The following is an 18104-nucleotide window of genomic DNA, read 5'->3' on the forward strand; positions in this document are numbered from 1 at the left end:
CGTGTCACAAGTTTTGGGGATAAGTGTCACTCTCCTCTTCCATAAAATCTTGCACTCGCTTCCCACACGACCCCGCAGGGCAGGGAGGCCGCACGGTGCTGGGACGGTGTCTCTCTAAAAGCGTTGTGGACTTGCTGTCCATCTGTCCTGGCCATCCTGAGGGATCCTGCAGCTCCTCTCGAGAAACCCACGTCCCCTTCCCCATCTCTTGGTGACGCAAGCGGGGCTCGGACCGGTGCCGTTCAGATCGGTCTAGCAGGGACGGTTTTTAGGAGAGGAGGGACAGGAGCATGGGCATCACCCCGCTGGATCCTGAGGAGCATCTCCTGCAGGTTTTGGCAGCTGTGGTCCCACCTGGGAGAGGACACAACCCACCTGCCCATGCATGGCTTCCCTTACACCACCACGAGCCAGGCTGGGGCGGACCCGGCAGGCAGCCTCCTCCTCCCAAAATCTGCCTGCGTGCCTCTGCGAGGGGAGATGGCCTGAGCTCGAGGACATGGATGGCACCAGCCCCAGGCTGTGCAACGGGCTCTGGCCTCCATGCCCAGCCCTGACCCCCGCGGTGGGGCTGTACAGGGACACCAAGCCCCCTCCCTGGTCCCCAGGGCTGGGGACCTCCATCGGACACGCGCCCGGGCTGAAGGCACAGGCTCAGATAAGGTCTGCTCAAAGAAAGGTCTTTATTGAGATGTTGCCTTGGACAGGAGGCACTTGGGGCTGTACAGGTCTCGGGGGGACAGGGACATGGTCCCCCCCAAGCTGCTGGTTGCCAGGAGAGATTTCCAGGCACCGCAGAGCCGTGTTAGCATCGGGGTCAGAGCAAGCCCCTGCCCCTGGGACCAGCCCTCGCTGCCTGCCGTCACGACAGATGAGGGCAGAGCTGGGGGTGCAGCACCTTGGGACCACGGAGGACCATGAGTTTTGGGGTATCCCGAGAATTGGGGGTGATGGCTGATTTTTCCTCCATCTCCCGCATTGCCCCCATCAGTAAAACACCTTTTCCAGGTAGGCGTTCAGGAAGATCCCCGTGGGGTCCAGCTTCTCCCGGATGGAGCAGAATTTGGGGAAGGCTGGGTACATCTTCTCAAAGTCCTTCCGGGTGCAGCTGTGAGCCTTCAGGAGAGAAAGCGTCCAAGGGGGCTGCCCATCACCGGGGAACGTGTCGCTGGCCCTGGACCCCCACCACCACGTGCTGTGGGAAGCCCCTGCAGAAGTGGTGGGACCTCCATCCCCTTATCTACATGCCCAGGGTGGGTAGCAAACAGGGGAACACCATCTCCTCGTGGCACCCATCTCCCTCTGGGACCAGCCTGATGTGGGGGCCCTTCTCTGATCCCCAGTGGACTGCAAACCACCCCTCCCATGAGGAGCCGCGATGGAGAAGGGGAAGGGACCCCCTTCCGCAGACCCTCTCCTCCCAGAGGAGTGGGGCCATCGGTACCTTTGCCCAGTGTGGTCTCCCACCGTGCTTCTTCATGATGCCCTCGTAGGTCAGCCAGTAGTTGAGGTGGGGGACGTTCTTCCCGTAGGGCCTGGGGGGTCAGGCAGGGAGGGCATTAGCAGGGGCTGTGGGGGGATTTGCACACCCAGGAAACCTCCCCAAGAAACCCCCACCTGGGGAGAAGGACAACCCCAGGGACCCATCACGGGCTCTTTGAGCAGCACCGGGTGATGGAAACCCTCTGGGAACCAGCATGCCACCAGCACTTGGCCAGTGGACCCTCACGTAGGACAACATCCTCAAGAAACAGGGGTGGGTGGCTCTAGGGTGCTCCAAGGCCACCCCATCCCTTCTGGCTTGGTGCCTGCAAATGTCTGAGTGAGGTGAGCGGGCAAAGGTGCAGGAGCTCGTTCGACCCAGCTCTCCAGTGCCAGCCGAGAGCTGGCGTTGGCATCTTTGAGCTGTGCATTTGCTGCTGCTGGGTCTCTGGACACGGCTCCCCGTGCACCAGCACACTGACCTGGGCAGGAGGAGGAGGAGGAGGAGGAGGAGAGGGGGGTGGAATGGGGACGCGGCTCACCTGTACATGATGATGTTCATGTAGCAGCTGTCTCGCTGGAAGCAGGGACTCAGCCAGATCTCGTCCCCCCGAGCGAAGCGCACCTCCACGGGGTAGTGAGCCACCATCTTGGGGTTGTTCTCCAGGGCGGCTTTCAGCTCCAGCAAGGCTTCCTTCGTCTTCTCACTGCCCAGGGGAAGCCCCCAGCCCCGGTTAATGGGCACAACCAGCTCCCTTTGGGTTTGAACCCCCATCCCCACAGCTCCATCCCTGGCCCCATGCTAATTCAGGGAATGGCTCGGCACGTCCCAGCACATCCCTCCCGTTGCTTTGGGCTCACAAAGACCCAAGACATGGTGTGGTACCCCAGGACAGGGGTGCAGAAAGGTCCCCATGCTAAGCTTGCAGGTGCCTCCTAGCCAGGTCCCTTTCTCCATGGCTTTGCTCCAGCTCCAGGCAGCCTGGGCTGGGGCAGAGCACAGGCAGGGGCTGGCATCTGGTTCGGGCACGGAGCCCGGCTGGGGATGGACGGGGAGGGTCTGCAGAGCCGTTTACATGGGGATGGCCCAGTCTTGAACATGCTGCTTGAAGCGACACTCGTAGTTGAAGATCTTGTAGCTGATGGCAATATTCTCCACCCGGGAGCTGAAGAGGAGCCAGAAGAAGAAGCGGTTGATCCAGCACACCAAGCTGGGCACGAAGGTGCTGCAGGGGAGAGCAGGAGGTGAGATCTGACCCCAGAGCTGCTGCCCAGGGATTTGCCAAGGGCAGGCTGTGAGCTGTGATGCCACAAGCCACAGCCCAGGGACGCTGGGCAAGGGGATGCCCTCTCAAGAGGCTGTAAGCGAAACAGCAAAGCTGCAATCCTCCAAGGGTGCTGGAGCCCATGGGTCCTGCAGCCCTGCCGGGAGCTCACCTGTGCTCACCCCCCCGATCTTGGACCTTGCACCCTTGCTCTCGGCTCCCTCCTCCTCTTGCTGCAAGCTAGAAAAGGGGTGCTCGGTCATCACCTTCCCTCAGTGCCTCCCACTGGGCATCCTTGCACTGGGGGACCGAGAGCTACTGGGGACAGGGTGGACCCCTTGGCAGAGTCCTAAGTGGCCACAGTCCCTCTTCTCCCTCTTCATGGAGTCCTGTGCCACCAGGGTCCTGCTTCCCAGCCTAGCCTCCAGGACCTGGCTGGATCTCCTCTCTCCACCCTGGTGCTCAGGACATGCTCACAGCCAACACCGTTCCCCAAAAAAGCTCCTTTGCTGCTGCAAACCCGCGTCGCCTCGGCACGCTGCTCCATCTCCGTGCACACGAGAGGGCAGTGCAGCCCCAGACATCGATCCCAGCCCAAACCCGCTCCTCCTGCACAGGAGCTTGCTTGGAGGAGAACAAGCATCTCCTTCCTCCCCGGGGATGGGCGTCACAATCCTCCCTTGCCGTCTCTCCTAGGACTCCCAGCAAAGCAGCACAGGTTTCAATGTAGAGATGCAGGGAACGGATCTGGATGAAGCCAGCCCTGGACAAACCTCCCCGACCCCACTTGTCCCCGACTGCTGCCCAGAGCTCCTACCTGATCCAGAGCAGAAACTCCAGCAAATAATAGCCAACAGCATAGTCCCACAACCAGCTGGCGGAAGAAGAGGGGGGCTGCAAAGCCAAGCAGAGGAAGATGATGGTCGTTAGGGACTAGCAGGGTTTGCAGCTTTCTTGCCCACGGGCATGAAGGTGGGAGCACACGCCCGGACCAGGACCAAGCTGGGAGGGGGGATTTGGAGAAGGGCACCCCAGAACTCCCCAAATTTCTCTTCCGTGATGAAACAAGGCCACATCCAGCCCAGAAGGAGACCAGGCTTTGTCATGAGGATGCTAAGAGCTTGGACAGCCCCAGCTGCATCTGTGTCCCGGGACGCCCAGACCGTGGAGCTCGGGCAGAGTCCAGCCCAGCCCCAAAATGCTGTGTCCCTGCTCAGCCACCCCAGCAGCCCTTGCACTGCAAGCCCATCCTAAAACGCCGGCTCTGGAAGGGCACCCAGCTTTGTGCACGGGCCCTCTCCCTTCATGCATGGAGCCTGGTGGGACCTGCCTTGTTGGTGGGGTCCTGATAGATGACGCTGACATTCTCGCTGTGAGGGAACCACAGGAATCGGAAGTATTGGGATCTCTTCAGGTGGTCTTCGAGGTGATCGAGGACCTGCAACAACCAGAGAAACGGGGGCTTGTCGGTGATTGTTCCCCGCCGGAGCAGGGATCCCAAGGGATGGAGGCACCTCAGGGAACTCCGAGGGATGCTGGGGCAGGTCCAAGGAGTCTGCCTGCAGAGTCTCAGCGAGCCCTGGGTTGGAGAGGAGTCAGTACAGCCCAGCCATGCACCAAGGGGCTAACAGGGACCACGGACCCGACATTTGGGGAAGGGAACAGGGCATGCCCGTTGTCTCCTCTGCCATGGCAGAGCTCCTCATCCTGAAGATGCTGCTGGGGCTGCATCTGGCACATGTCCGAGCTCAGACCCTGCGTCCTCCCGCAATCGTACCTCTGCAGTCCCCAAACTGCTCCGTCAGGCATTACCAGAGATGAGGCAGCACAGACAACAGCCATTCCGCAGGGCATGCTGAGGGCTTCCGAAATCCACCTCCTGGTCCAGTGTCAGGGATGCCCTCCCCAGCTTTCACACCCTTTGCAGCTCTAGCCCCGGAGCAACGGGGGATGGAGCCGGGATGCAATGGGGCATGGAGCCCGGATGCGTTACATGGCCCCGTCCCAGAGACGTCCCCCGCTTCAAATGCAGAATTGCCAAATTATTCATAAAGACAGAAAAAAAAGCTTCAAGAAAGGCAGCTCCCTCGGATGAGCTGCCTGCCAGCAGCCGAGGACACCGAGGCATGGGGAGTCGGAGCGGGCAGGGGACAGGCAGGACACTGCAGGTGATGGGGCTCGAGGGGGTGACCGCAGCCCCAGGACATACTCAGCCTGTTCCCAGGGCCACGGGGTCCTGTCCCAGGGGTTCTGGGAGGAAACCCCGCTGCCTGAGACAGCAGCACGCGCAGAAATGAAAAGACCCTTCAGCTCTCGTCCCTTCTCCCTGCCTGTGCGTGCAAGGGTGGAGGGACCCTGTGCTCACCCCCTGCCCGGTGCTATCTCAGCCGGGTCAGCACCTCTCCCTCTTGCAAACAGCCTCTCCAACCACCCCCTGCTCCTCCTGCAGAGATCTCCCATAGCTTCGCAGAAAGACTAAAGAACCCAGCAGCTTTGCTTCAAGGAGTTTGCTTGACCCAGGAGAAGATGCAACGACCCGTGGATATAACCCCAGGAAGGGCAAGCTTAGCTGTGAAGCTGCTCCTTTCCGGCTGGGTTATTTGAGTTATTTGTCTTAATGAGCTATTAATCACCAGGCTGGGCTGCTTTAGCACCGAGCATCTTGCTGTGACCCTGCCATAAGGTGAGGGTCTTTGGGGGGCTGCACTGCCGTAATGCCGTGGTCCCGTTAAAGCAGGAGGATGGGAAGACAAATAGTGTATTCCTGTAATTGGTGAGTTAATGCTAATGCTGTTGTCTTCATCTCCAGCCCCTAAAAAGCCACAAAATCTCTCTAAGGTGTTCCCAAAACAGCCTATTTTCTGGCCAGAAAACTTCTTATGTTGGATATAGTTAATGATTGCGCAAGTAGAAGCAGGACAAAAGCCACGACCCCACGTTTTCCCCGGTTTGGTTTAGGAACAAATGCATCGAGTAGCTAAAAGCTAAAACATGTGGGGAAAAGAAGGACGCAGCTTTCCCAAGGTGATCCTGCCAACGTCTGTTTGTCTTCCAGCCGCCGCGCTTGAGCGCAGAAGCAAATTGCTAGCGGGGCGACCTTTTCAATGTGCGCTTTTGATCCTGGCGATAGAGGAATATCGGTCTGAAGAAAATAAGCCCGCGACTTTGTAGGATAATTACAGCGCAGCGGGCAAGGGCTGAAGGCAGTGAGCGAGCCGGCTTCGGGAGTCCTTGGGGACGTTGTCTGCTGGCTGAGTGCCGGAGTCGGAGGCAGAGGTCGGGCGGTGGAAATCTTGTTGCTGTAACGTGGCCAACGCATGCAACGGAGATGACGCTGGAGCACGCAGAGACCCGGGGGATTTTGCTCGTCTTTGCTTCCCTCCCAGGAGCCCAAAACAAATCCCTTTGCTTCATAAAGGCCGGGTCAAAAGAAGCCGCTTGCTTTCTTGCTTGCAAACACCCTCGAGAGCTCACTGAGCTGAGGGTCAGGCACCCCGCCTGCTGCCGTGCAGGTCTGGTTGCTCCAGAGGGTCCTTGGGGAAAGGACAAGGATGGGACAAGCGGCAGATGTGGCACTTCTTCACCCACCAGGTCGCTAAGCTGTGCACGTCTGCAGGTGGTTTTGCATGGGTTCAGAAGCAGATCAGAGATCTTCCCGGATGAGAAACGCATTGCCTTACTACGTATAGAGAAACCACCTCCAGCTCAGGAAGCCTCAAAGCTGCAAAGACCAGGGGAAGAAGTCGTATCCGAGTCTGACCCATCCTCATCCTCATCAGCCTCCCAGCAGGGCTGGGGCAAGGGGAGGCCGACCCCATCCCTGCCACCACCCAGGGATGCTCTGCAGGTCTCTCTGGTGACCTCAGCTGTGCAGCGAACCCTCTCGGTCCCGTGCCCTGGTCATCGTCAGCAGCAGGAGCAGCTGAGTTTATCCCAGTGATAAAGACAATCACAAGGCCAGAAAAGAAAGCGTGCAGATCTTACATAACCACAAATCCAAGCCTGGCTCCTCTGACACATATATTATTTGCAATGTCTTAGATAACTCGGGCTTAAATATTTCAAGCAACCTGCTCCCTTGCCATTATTCTCTTCCGCCTCGCTGGGCCACTCGACATGAAAGCCAGAGATCTGGAAGCAGGCAAGGAACAGCAGTGACCGAGAATTGATAATGGCATTAATATTTATAGAGTGCATTCTTGTTTCGCCCTCCTAACAGCCCCGAGGGACGGGGAAAGATGAGCTGAGCTGTGCAGGGGGCACAGCCCGGGCAGATGATGCTGAGCAGGGTAAAGCTCAGCCTGGGCTGCCTGCCCTGCTCAGGACAGCACGTGAGCTTCAGTTTCCTATCTAAAAGGCAGGTTAGGAGGTGTAAAACAACACTCGACCTGGCAATTTGGCTGAGGAAAAGTGCTAGGGGATGCAGCGAAGGTCCGAGCAGTCTGGCAGGGTGGGTGAGGACCAAGCCCTAAGGAGCTGGCAGGCTCCCACCGCATTTAAACACATTTAAATGCATTTAAAGCGGGGAACTCCCTGCTGCAGGACACCAGGGAAGGCGCAGGAAGCAAACAGGCAGTTCACAGGCAAAAGGTACTCCTGAGCCATTAAACACTTGGAACTGGAAGCACCAGTAATGAACTCACTGCAGGCTGGAGAAATATCTTAGCAGGTTTCCCTTATTCCTCTGTCTTCCCTTCCCACCTCCCAGGAAAAGTAAGACCCTGAAGTGCTCCAGCTCTCGACTGCTCCGGTGCCGCCGCTCTCAGGGGGGTGACAGCAGGCGGGCAGACACGCGAAGGGACTCGGGTAACGTGCATGGACCTCTCTGTCCACCTCCCCGGTCAGCCCAGCCGCCCACGGCACGGCACAAGCACCAGTGGGTTGCTTTGGATCAGGGCTTACGAAGAAGATGCAGCAAAAGTGCGTTAAATTCACATTCGTGGTGGTGTTCGAGCCACCCCAACGGGGCACTGAATAATTCAGTCCTTAAAAAATTAAGGACAGCGTTCCTCACAGCTTTACTAGTGCGGCAGCTCTGATCAATCCTGCAACAAATTTTGCCGCTTTTGTCCAAGGACTATTTATTTTTCATGAGCCCGACTTAACGAAGGCTTGTGCTGTCGTTAGCCAGGGCTGGAACTGGACCTGTGAGACCCAAATGAGACAACGGATGAGGATGCTACTGGGGACGCACCAGCGGGGATGTCAGACCACAGGAGGACAAAGATGATCAGTGGTTGAAGCAGATCCAAGCTCCTGGAGAGGTTCCTTTCCACTACCACCGATTTCTTCCTCCTGATGGACTTTGTGCCTCAGTTTCCCTATCCAGAAATCTAATTTTTTAGTGAATACAGTGAGTCCACACAGCGTTTAGACGGCCACCAGGTCTGTCAAGTTGCAGCTGGCCCCTTCTCTGTAGGCTTTTGCCTGTGCGATGCTGCAGCCTCCAGCGATGATCTGGTGCCAGAGACCTGGGACAAGCTGGATCACGGCTCAGCTCAAGGCGGTAGGTCACATCCTGACACGGCAGCTGTGCCAGGCTGTCCCAGCCACGGAGGGGCTGAGCAGCAGATGGAACAGCTCGTTCCACCCGACTTCCCAGCACCGGGAGGGTGGGAGGGCTCCAAGGAAATGCATCCAGCAGTTAAAAGGAGTTTATATAACGGCAGAGACAGGGAAAGTTGGTTTTGATGTGTTCCCCGGAGAAAGAATTCCTTCAAATCGCTCTGTAGAAATGCCCACGGGGCCTTCAAAATGCTTTCAGAGGGAACCGGATCGCACCCACCATTGGCCACAGAGCCACGTGGAGACCCAAGCTCATAAAGCCCAAGAGATGCACTGCCCCAAAAAAGGGCACTTCATGCCTCTTTCGAGGGAAATCAGCCTGGTTCAGCCTGGTTCCTGCCGGGGATGGAAAGCTTGGCTGGAGGAAACCACTCTCCAGCACTGAGCATCTCTCTACCAGCATCCCAGGACACCGTCCCCAGTGCCTCAGCCCTGTACTGAACAGGGACCTACACTTCTCATGCTCTCCATGGCCAACCAAGTGCCCTTTCACGGACTACATGCACGATGTGGTCTTCAGGAGGGACGTGGTCGCGAAGAGGGGACAACAGGGAGAGGACGGATGGCGGGACAGCAAGAGAACTTGCTGAAGAGACAGCATGTGAAGCCTTCAGAGTCATGCAAGATCCTGATCTACAAAAGAGCAGGTCAGAAACCCTCCTCAGAAAGCCACCTCCCTTGGGGATGTCCCAGACGGGCCAGTCACTACCGCCATACAAATTAGTCTGGGTGATTTGGACCTTTGGCAAGACGGAGATGAACAAGTCCAGTAGCAACATGACAACTGGTTTAAAGGGAGTTTTCCATTACACGACCCAAATGCAGCTGTGGGTTTGGATCCTGATAAGGGATTTGTTCAGTCTGGTCCTTGAAACGTGTCACCCATCACACTCCTCCTCATCCCCAGCACGGTTCGTCCCAAGTTCAACTCAAAAAAAAGAGTTAAACCCAACTTCACGCTGGGAGACGGAGAGCCCCATCCCAAAAAATACCCAGACCTCACACACGAGAAAGGACCAAGTTATTATCAAAAGCACAAGATGCTCATGGACTATTTTAAGTGGCCCATCTGTCGCTGGGAAAAAAAAAAGGCTCTCTGTTAGCCGAGCAGCAGGAGACAACGAGATGGGAGACGACACTTCCTCGGAGAGCACACGGCTCGTGGGAGCAGCCATGCCCTGCGGGATGCTGCTCCTCTCCTCCGGGACCCAGCTGGGCACCGCCTGCCTCCAGGGATGCTGGCTCGGCGCAGGCACGGTCTTCTCCCTCTCCTTGCTTAGTCCCGGCAGCACATCGGCTCATCAGACCAGCCCAGGATTTCCAGCAAGGGCAATTTTCTCCAGCTGGAACATTAAATCTGCATTAGGCTTAATCACGCGTGCCTGGAGTTACCAGATCTCCGCTGACCTGCCGGCGCCTGCGAACACCGGGTTAAACGGAGCAGAGGCGTTGGCTGATCCATCTCACGGTGACGTTTCCCACGGACAGAAGCAAGCGCCGAGGGCGGCAGGGCTGACGCCTGCGGGCTCCTTCAGCATCTCTAACTCGATTGCGCTGGAGCCTCCGTGCTTGGAGGCAGCCCAGGGAAGATGAAGCTGACGGCTACGGGCAAACCTCCATCCCTGCTCCGGTGGGACCGCCGGCATTGCAGAGCCCGAAGCAGCTCCCCACTGCTGCGGCTGCCCTTCCCCTCGCTTATCCCTGCCTCACGAGACGGGGGAACGGTTTAAAACCCACGGGGTTGTATGCAGGGGATAGACCACAGCTGGAAGAGGGGGTCCGATTTCTGTCACCTCTGGGCTGAGTCAGGCAGGGGACAACTGATGCTGAGATGCGAGGATGATGCTGCAGAGAGGCCAAGACACGGGGACATTGGCAGGGGTCTCGTTGTCCAGCCTTTTCCCTAAAGAGGGCACTGGCTGTCCTCCAGAGGGCAAGCACCTCGCCAGCCCCAAATCTGAATCGGAGGTGAAATCAAGAAGAGCAGGAGAAGCGTTTTCACCCTCCTCTCCCCTGCCGCGGTCCCACTGGTGGCACGCAGCTCCTGCCGGCCAACTCGAGCCCAGCCAGGAGGTCTCTCCTGAGCAGGAGCCTCCTGCTCCCTTGGATCATAGAATCACAGAATGGTTTGGGTGGGAAGGGACCTTCAAAGCCCATCCAGTCCAACCCCCTGCCATGGGCAGGGACATCTTCAACCAGATCAGGTTGCTCAGAGCCCCGTCCAACCTGACCTTGAATGTTCCCAGGGATGGGGCATCTACCACCTCTCTGGGCAACCTCTGCCAGGGTTTCACCACCCTCAGCGTAAACAATTCCCTCCTTCCATCTGGTCTGAATCTCCCCTCTTTTAGTTTAAAACCCTTCCCCCTTGTCCTGTCGCGACAGGCCCTGCTAAAAAGTCTGTCCCCACCTTTCTGATAAGCCCCTTTAAGCACTGAAAGGCTGCAATAAGGTCTCCCCGGAGCCTTCTCTTCCCCAGGCTGAACAACCCCCACTCTCTCAGCCTGTCCTCATGGCAGAGCTGTTCCACCCCCTGATCGTTTTGGTGGCCTCCTCTGGACCCGCTCCCACAGGTCCCTGTCTGTCCTGTGCTGAGGACCCCCCGAGCTGGACGCAGCCCTGCAGGGGGGTCTCACCAGAGCAGAGGATCTCAGGTTTGCAAGGCACCCCGAGCCAACGCAGCCTCTCCGAGCCGGGATCATGCCCGGGAGAGCAGGCACGGTGCCCGCCTGCTGCCTGCCAGCCCTCCCACACCAGCCTCCCGCAGCACGGTGGTCCCACCTCCTCTGCTGGGACCCAGAGGATGTCTCTGAAGGACACAGCCATGTTCCAGCTCAGGGTCACTCTCTGGAGCCCAGGGTGAGCACAGAAATTCTTTGGAAGGTTGCTGAGGACACTGGAAGCCACCAGCCTTCTCCTGCAGCCACGAGCCGCCCAGGGGCTGCACGGAGGTTGGTCCGGGACAGTAAAATCAGATATTTGAATCTCAGGCTGGATAAATGCAAAAAATCTGCATCAATTTGGAGCAGTTTTAAAAGAGGAGGCTGGGAACAGCTCAGGGGTGAGCATGGCAGTGATGAAAGAGGTGAGGTTTCACGTCACCTTCACAGCCCTGAGCTGTCCTGGGCCAGATGTGGAGCTGAAAGCAGCCGGGAATGGGCACAACTTCTCCCAGAGACCATGGCCTTCTCAAAAACCACCAGGAATAATAAATGAAGGAAACGACTTTCATCTCTTTCCCCGCAGCTCTCCCTCTCCGCCCAGCTCCCCCAGGCTGGATGCAAAGGGGTGGCTGCAGAGGGTCCCAGTGCGAGGTGCAAAGTCCAACCTGCTTTTTGGTGAGGACTGAAGAACTCCTCATGGCAGACTCACAGCACCCTGGGCTTCCCCACCCAGCCTCCTCCCAGATTTTCCGGCCTGCAAAGCTGCCAGAGCACACTCAGCCCTCGCCTCTGCTCCATGCAGCACCCCTGGGAACGAAGCAAACGTCTTCCCACAGCCCAAGGGGACTCAGCACCCCCACTTCCCACCAGCCCGTTGGCTCAGCTTGCAACCACGTTGCTCCTGCTTTGCTCCCGAACATCAACTGCAGGATGCAATGCACGTCTTGCGGCAGGTCCCGACCACCCACCTGCCCTACATGATGCAGAGGTGACACTCACGAGAACCTCTCCTCCCCACCCCGTTCCCTGCACCTCTCCGGTCCCAGAAGATGCTGTTCCCACCCACGGGAAGTTAAAGTGGCATTTGCTAAGAAACATGGCTTTTCCTTCCTCTCCTTTGTCACCCTGGAGAAGTTTCCAGCTTAAAGGACACCATGAAGCACGCTATGAAGATGTACAAGGAGTGCAACCTACACACACCTGTGGGATTTTCTACCGGAGCGTAACCACTTCCCAGTCTCCCTCCAACCACGTCACCTCACCGAGAACTTTGCTTATCCCCAAGGAGGCTTCGAAAGCATTGCCCATGTCATACCTCGGTGAGGGTGGAGGGGAAGGCCACCTCGTGCAGGTGGAACTGGGGCACGCACTGGAAGGTGACCGTGAGCACGATGCCCAGGCAGCCGAGGTGCAGGCGGGCAGCCTGGAAGATGTCCGCGTTGGTGGACTCGGAGCACTCCAGGATCTCCCCGGAGGCTGTCAGCAGTGTGAGTGCTACGACCTGCCGAGAGGGGAGCAAAGCCTCAGCGAGAGTTCAGCGTGTCCCATCTCCACGTCGAGACCCTGCATTCACCCCAAACCCTACGCTTGGGGCTAAGCAGGGGGACCCCCGTACCACGACCGGCATCACAGGGTGCTTTCTGGTGAGCCCCCCTCCTGCCGCCTTTGATGTAGTGACATGAAAGGATCCTTCTCTGGGGGATGCTAGGAAAAGCCATCAAATAAAGAAGTAAAACTCCCCCAAATGACTTCACTTCTCTATAACCACTGGTGGAATCGCTGTACAGGACTTGAGCTAGGAGTGGAGGATTTTCACTGTCTCGTTAAAAACAGACCTGGGCCCTGCAGAAAGGTTTGGTTTTGGGGGGTTCCACTACAAGAAAAACTGCTTTCCCTCTGGAACAGAGCTTATTCATCGGATTATAAGACCATAAAGCACATGGACAGAGGAGTTTTGGGCTGGATCATGTTTTGGCTGGCAGATGAGGAGGTCCCACCGTGCACGGGGGACTTGGGGGTCCCCCACAGCAGCCCCATCCTGGGGGGGGGCAGGACCCCTCCTGCTTGCTGAGTACAGTGTGCCCCTTCCTTACCCCAGGGCTGGGCAGACCAGACAAGACCCGGTGATGAGACGTCTCCCCTGAAGCCCTCAAGATGCTGATGTCCGTGCATCGACACGCTCCCGACTCGTGTCTCACCTGGGTGGGGAGGATGCCGTGCTTGATCCCGGTGTTGTGCGTCCCCGTCCCGATCACACCGGCCGCTGCCACCTCAGAAACGGCTCCTAAGCTGGGGGCGGATGAAGGGGCTGGTGAGGACCTGAGCATGTGGAACATGGTGTGGAGCAGAGCCCACCGTGCCAGGCATAACGCTGTGTGCAGCCCCCGTGCGCAGGTACCGAGTCCCCCAGGACATGTCCCCTGCCCAGCGAGCAGGGTTTTCCACCCTCCTGGGTACCCTGCAGCAACGGGTGGGTTCGTTGGCCACGCGTGCACGTCTCCATGGGACATATCTATCAGGATGCCACTATAGTCCACAGGGAGGAAGAGGCGACTGGTGAGCGCAGGTCACCATGGTCAACTCAGCTGTGTCCCATCTCACAAGTCCCCGTCTCTCCCCATCAGCCTGGAGGGACTCGCTGCGGTGGAGACATCCCTCCCATACAGTGTTAGAGCATGGGGTGAGGAACCCGGGTTCACCCCAGAAATATCACTGCGGAGCAGGGCTGGAAGCAGCATCTGCAAGCATGAGGTCTGCAGACCGAGGTCTGTCCCTCCAACCATGGCCAAGGTGGGCACATAGGGGACAGTAGAAGGTTAAAGCAAACAGTATGCTCTTCCTGCCGTTTCTCCCAAATGCTCCTCCAGCTTCCAACAGCTGGGGAGCAGGGACCTCCTGAACCAGATGTGGTTTCTATGGCCATTGCAACCATCGGTGGATTCCTCCGTGAAGGAGTCCTGCTCACCCCATGCACACCACTGGCCATCTGGGGCTTATTTCTCTGAAGCCTCACCCCAGCGCCGGCCAGGGCTCTGACGAACCGATCTCTCGCATTGACTGAGGAGCGCAGATACTGAGCTGTAGGCTGTAACTGAAGAGCAATTTCTCCCTGAGGTCAGCAAATGAAAGAGATTGAGTGTGGGAAATGCTCTCCGGGGCTATTTCCTTTGCAAACCCCGACGTGAGCGCGGCTCTCCCCAAGCCCTTGGCAAGACGCCCTCTGCAAGGGAGAGCCACGCGTGTCGGAGGCAGAGGGATCAGCCGTGATCTGTTCAAGGCATCCCATCCTCTGCCCCCCGATTGCCCTGGATCCCCAGCCCATCACTTCCACCTCCTCTTCTGGGGACACCAGACATCCCAAAGCAATGCAGAGCAAAGACTCTCCCATGCCTCCTGCTAAGATATTCCAACGGCTAATTGCCCTTCGCCATCAAAAACTCGTTTCTAGCCTAATTTTGTCTACCATCAGCCTCCTTTGCCCGGAGCTGCCTGCTGTCGCCTCTGCCCCATGCAAGACATGCCTAGGAGGGGTGCGCTCATCTTTTGAGGGCCAGGGAGCACAGAGTTTTCCTTCATGACATGGAAAGAACCAGCCTGGTGGGTGCAGTGAGAATATAGGGTTGATATGGGGATAAAGGTTCCCCTTGTCCAACCTCCTGCTCCAAGGCAGGATCAGCTACTCCATCGTGGCAGGGGTTGACCTGTGGTCTGCAGGACCCTGGTGGAAGACCAAATCCTGAAGTAAACACCCCTCTTCTGCAGTAAAAGCTCTTCAAATAACCCTGTTTTGCCACGTCCCAGCACTCGACCTGGTGCAAGGATGGACACCTTGGAGGACACCCAGGAACGGCCCCACGCACGTGTCCCACTCACTTGGCCAGGGCCAGCCCGTGCTTGCTCAGCTCAACGTTCAGATCCGAGAGGAAAATCCCACCTTCCACCGTCACTTGCTGCTTCTCCTTGTCCACCTGCAAAGGGTGGGATGGGAGGGGAGAGGGGAAGGTCACACAGCTTGAAGGAGAAACACTCCATGGAAAACACCTCTGCTCTTACCAATGCATTGATAACGTCTATAGGGGAGAGCCGCGTACCACGAGGGCCTTGCTCCATCCTGAGCTGGAGCTGCTGCCTCTCTGAGCCCTTCACCCAACCCAAACCTCATCCGACCCAATGGTGCCACTGGTTCCTGTCCCTGGTCCAGCCCCTGCTCCCCTCTGCTCCTCCCAGTCTCAGGGGTGTGCAACCTCTCCCAAACTTCTCTGAGGTGTTGGTCAATGCCAGGGAGAAGACACCAGCAAAGCTCTACCTTCAGCAAACCTCTCTGCACTGCCCTCCTGCCTTGCTCAGCCAGCTTCAGCCAGCTCCTGATGGAAGGACAGCTTATTACCACTCATCCCGCTTCCGATAGAGCTGTCAGGGAGGGAGCCGCTCCTTAATTAATTATTGCTGTTAATTACCAGTAATGATCCAGCTCTCGGAACATGCTGCTACAGTCAGGATTGTTCATCCTCAGCTGCGCACATACACACACACACAGAAAGACATGTGCAGAGATATGCACAAATGCATGCACGCACACACATGCATGCATACGTGTGCATGCACACGCGACAGGCATGCACACGCACACATGTGCACGCACACACGGCACACAGGCATGCACACCTGCACAGAGCCGGTTCTCTCACTGTTTATAACCAGCCAGCCATGCAGCCCCAGTAAGAGCCCAGTACCTCCCCGCACCTCAGAGGTCTGGATGCAAAGCACAGCAAAACCTCTCCCTCCCAGCAGCTCTCGATTTTCCCAGAGTTGTTCAGGATATGATCCAGAGGCAACCAGCAAGAGCTGTTTCCTTCCCAGTGACATCAAATGGAGCAATCTCCCATGGGGACATTCCCCACCTGACGGGGGGGGGGACATCCAGCTCTGCCTCGGGCAGCTTTGCAAGCTCGCAGCAAGCCAGCCGCGAAAGGCGATGTGCCAGGTACCTCCTCCCCGTCCAGCAGACCCTGCTGTGAAGAGGACAACGTGCCGAGGATACGCCCCCGCTGACCGCACGCTGGGCAGACATCGCTTCTTTGCATTGTTATAGCTGCTCCATACGCTTCCAATGCTTTCACACCAGGAAAATGCGCGTTGCCCAGTCTGGCACCAGCGTTTCAGGATCTGGTTTGGGAAAACTCCCGGCTGTGAGGAAAGGAAAGCCTCTCCATCCTTTCACCTCCCACCCTGGGTATGGCAGTGTTGGTGCGATGCCTCCCAGCCCTCGGTAGCCGCATGAACAGGGGTGCCACCACATTTCAGGGCCACCATGCCACCTCCCAGAAACCAGTCTCACCTTGAGGACCCTGTTCATCTTCCCCATCTGGATCATGAAGTCATCGGTGCAGGCGATGTCCGAAGGAGAGTGGCCGCCCCCCACCACCTTCACCCTCTTGTCCCGCTGCCTGGCCATATCCAGGATCTGCAGAGACAACAGGCGGCCCTGAGCATCCAACATCTCCCTCAAAGCCGCGTGCTAAGGGCAGTGCCAGAGGCGCTGTGAGACGTCCCAGGCTAAAATCTCACCCATGGTTGACATCCATTTACTTGGGTAACTCATCATCTGGGGTTAAAACCACGCCTGGAGCCCAGACACCTCCAAAGACAGCCCTTGGGATCATCCTTGGGGGTTGGACTAGATGACCTTTAAAGGTTCCTTCTAACCCAAAGCATTCTGTGATTCTATGATCCCAAAAGAGGTGATGCCCACCTGAGACACCCTAGGGTGACAGAGGCACCTTTGGGTTGACAAAAGTGACACAGGACTCCCACCCCTCAGCATGGCAGCTGATGGCAGCACCCCAGAAGGATGCCAGATGCTGATGCCCAAGGAACAGAGTCCAGCTGGGGCCAAGCGTGCCGGTTTTCTGCATCTTTTAGGTGTTTGACACATCTCCTGGAGAAAATGTGCAGTTCAGTAGGATGGGCCATCTCCCGGGGCTAAGAGAAGGACTCACGCTGTCACCATCTGTGACTTCTCTGACTGAACATGAACATCACAGCCCTCCCTGGCTTCTCCTCTCTTCATTTCTAACAGGTTGTCTCCTGGAAGCACCCTCCTTACCTCCCGGATCTCCTCCACCGAGGTGGGCTGGAAGTACAGCTCCGGAGAGGAGCCATAGGTCTTGGCCCAGTTCTGGAACTTGACTCCTCCTTGGCCGTGAACCTGGACCAAAAACAAGAGCTAAAGCAGAAGAAAGCGTCTCCCCTGCTTTTCCACACAGCTCATCCTTTGTCTGCCAAGACCACTGCACCAGAGCCAGGTTTCCAAAAGGATTAATTATTTATGGACACAGAGGTTCATCTCAACCCCTTGAGTCCGTAGAGCAGAGATGGCACCATGTGAGTAAGTCAGCCCAAGCTCCCTTTGCAGTCAGTGGGGAGAAGTGGGAGAATCCCCTGGGCTATTTGGGACATCTCCCTTGAGCGCAGCCCATCCCTTCCTCCTACAGCATGACGTGTGCTGGGGTCCTCTCGGTCTGCATGGCCTCTTCTGCTCTGGTTTCCTCTCAGACCTGGTCTCAGCACCCATACCTACCTCGTGGCCCATGGCCATGGCCTCACGTCCTACTGTCCCCAGATGGCCTCATCATGAGGGGCTGACTGGCACCAGGTTGGGACCTCCCTCCAACCTCAGCCACCCACCCTGAGACACTGTCCCCAGGCCTGGCACGAAGGGGTGCAGCCAAAAGCCCCAGCCCCAGCCCATCTCCAGGCAGGGCTTAACCCAAGGCAGGGCATCCCCAGGGTGGTTTGGATGGGTCCTGGCTGGACAGGACAGTTTCCCCCTGGCTGTGACCAGCCCAGCTGGGGCTTGGGCAAGGAAGGACCTGGCGTGGGGTTGGGCACCAAGCCCCAGAGAAGACGGTGAATCCCCCTGCCCCAGGCAGGACTGGCCCCAACGTGCTGTCCCACCAACACAACACGTGTCCCACCTCGGCTGCAGGAGATGATTTATTCCCCTTGCCACCTCCTGCCGTCTCCTTCCTGCCATCCCCCCCCAGCCTCCTCTCCATCAGCAAACCCTCCACCTTCCACCTTCCCACCCAGGCTCCCTCCTCTGCCCTCAGCTCATTTTCCTTCTCCC

General features: G+C 57.7%; 1 protein-coding gene across 1 annotated transcript; it reads right to left on the bottom strand.

The window, feature by feature from the left end:
- Positions 1 to 673: 673 nt before the first annotated feature.
- LOC142079927 (L-gulonolactone oxidase-like) lies at positions 674 to 17573 on the bottom strand. Its single transcript, XM_075144606.1, has 12 exons — positions 17556 to 17573; positions 17082 to 17183; positions 16314 to 16439; positions 14849 to 14943; positions 13174 to 13264; positions 12291 to 12476; positions 4078 to 4185; positions 3565 to 3641; positions 2559 to 2708; positions 2025 to 2189; positions 1445 to 1535; positions 674 to 1116 (listed from the first exon to the last, which is right to left on the bottom strand). Exons 1-12 carry the CDS (start codon positions 17571 to 17573, stop codon positions 988 to 990), a joined length of 1338 nt encoding a protein of 445 aa, XP_075000707.1. The 3' UTR covers positions 674 to 987.
- Between the last annotated feature and the right edge of the window lie 531 nt (positions 17574 to 18104).

Source organism: Calonectris borealis, chromosome 3, assembly GCF_964195595.1.
Source record: "Calonectris borealis chromosome 3, bCalBor7.hap1.2, whole genome shotgun sequence".
NCBI classification, from domain to species: Eukaryota; Metazoa; Chordata; class Aves; order Procellariiformes; family Procellariidae; genus Calonectris; species Calonectris borealis.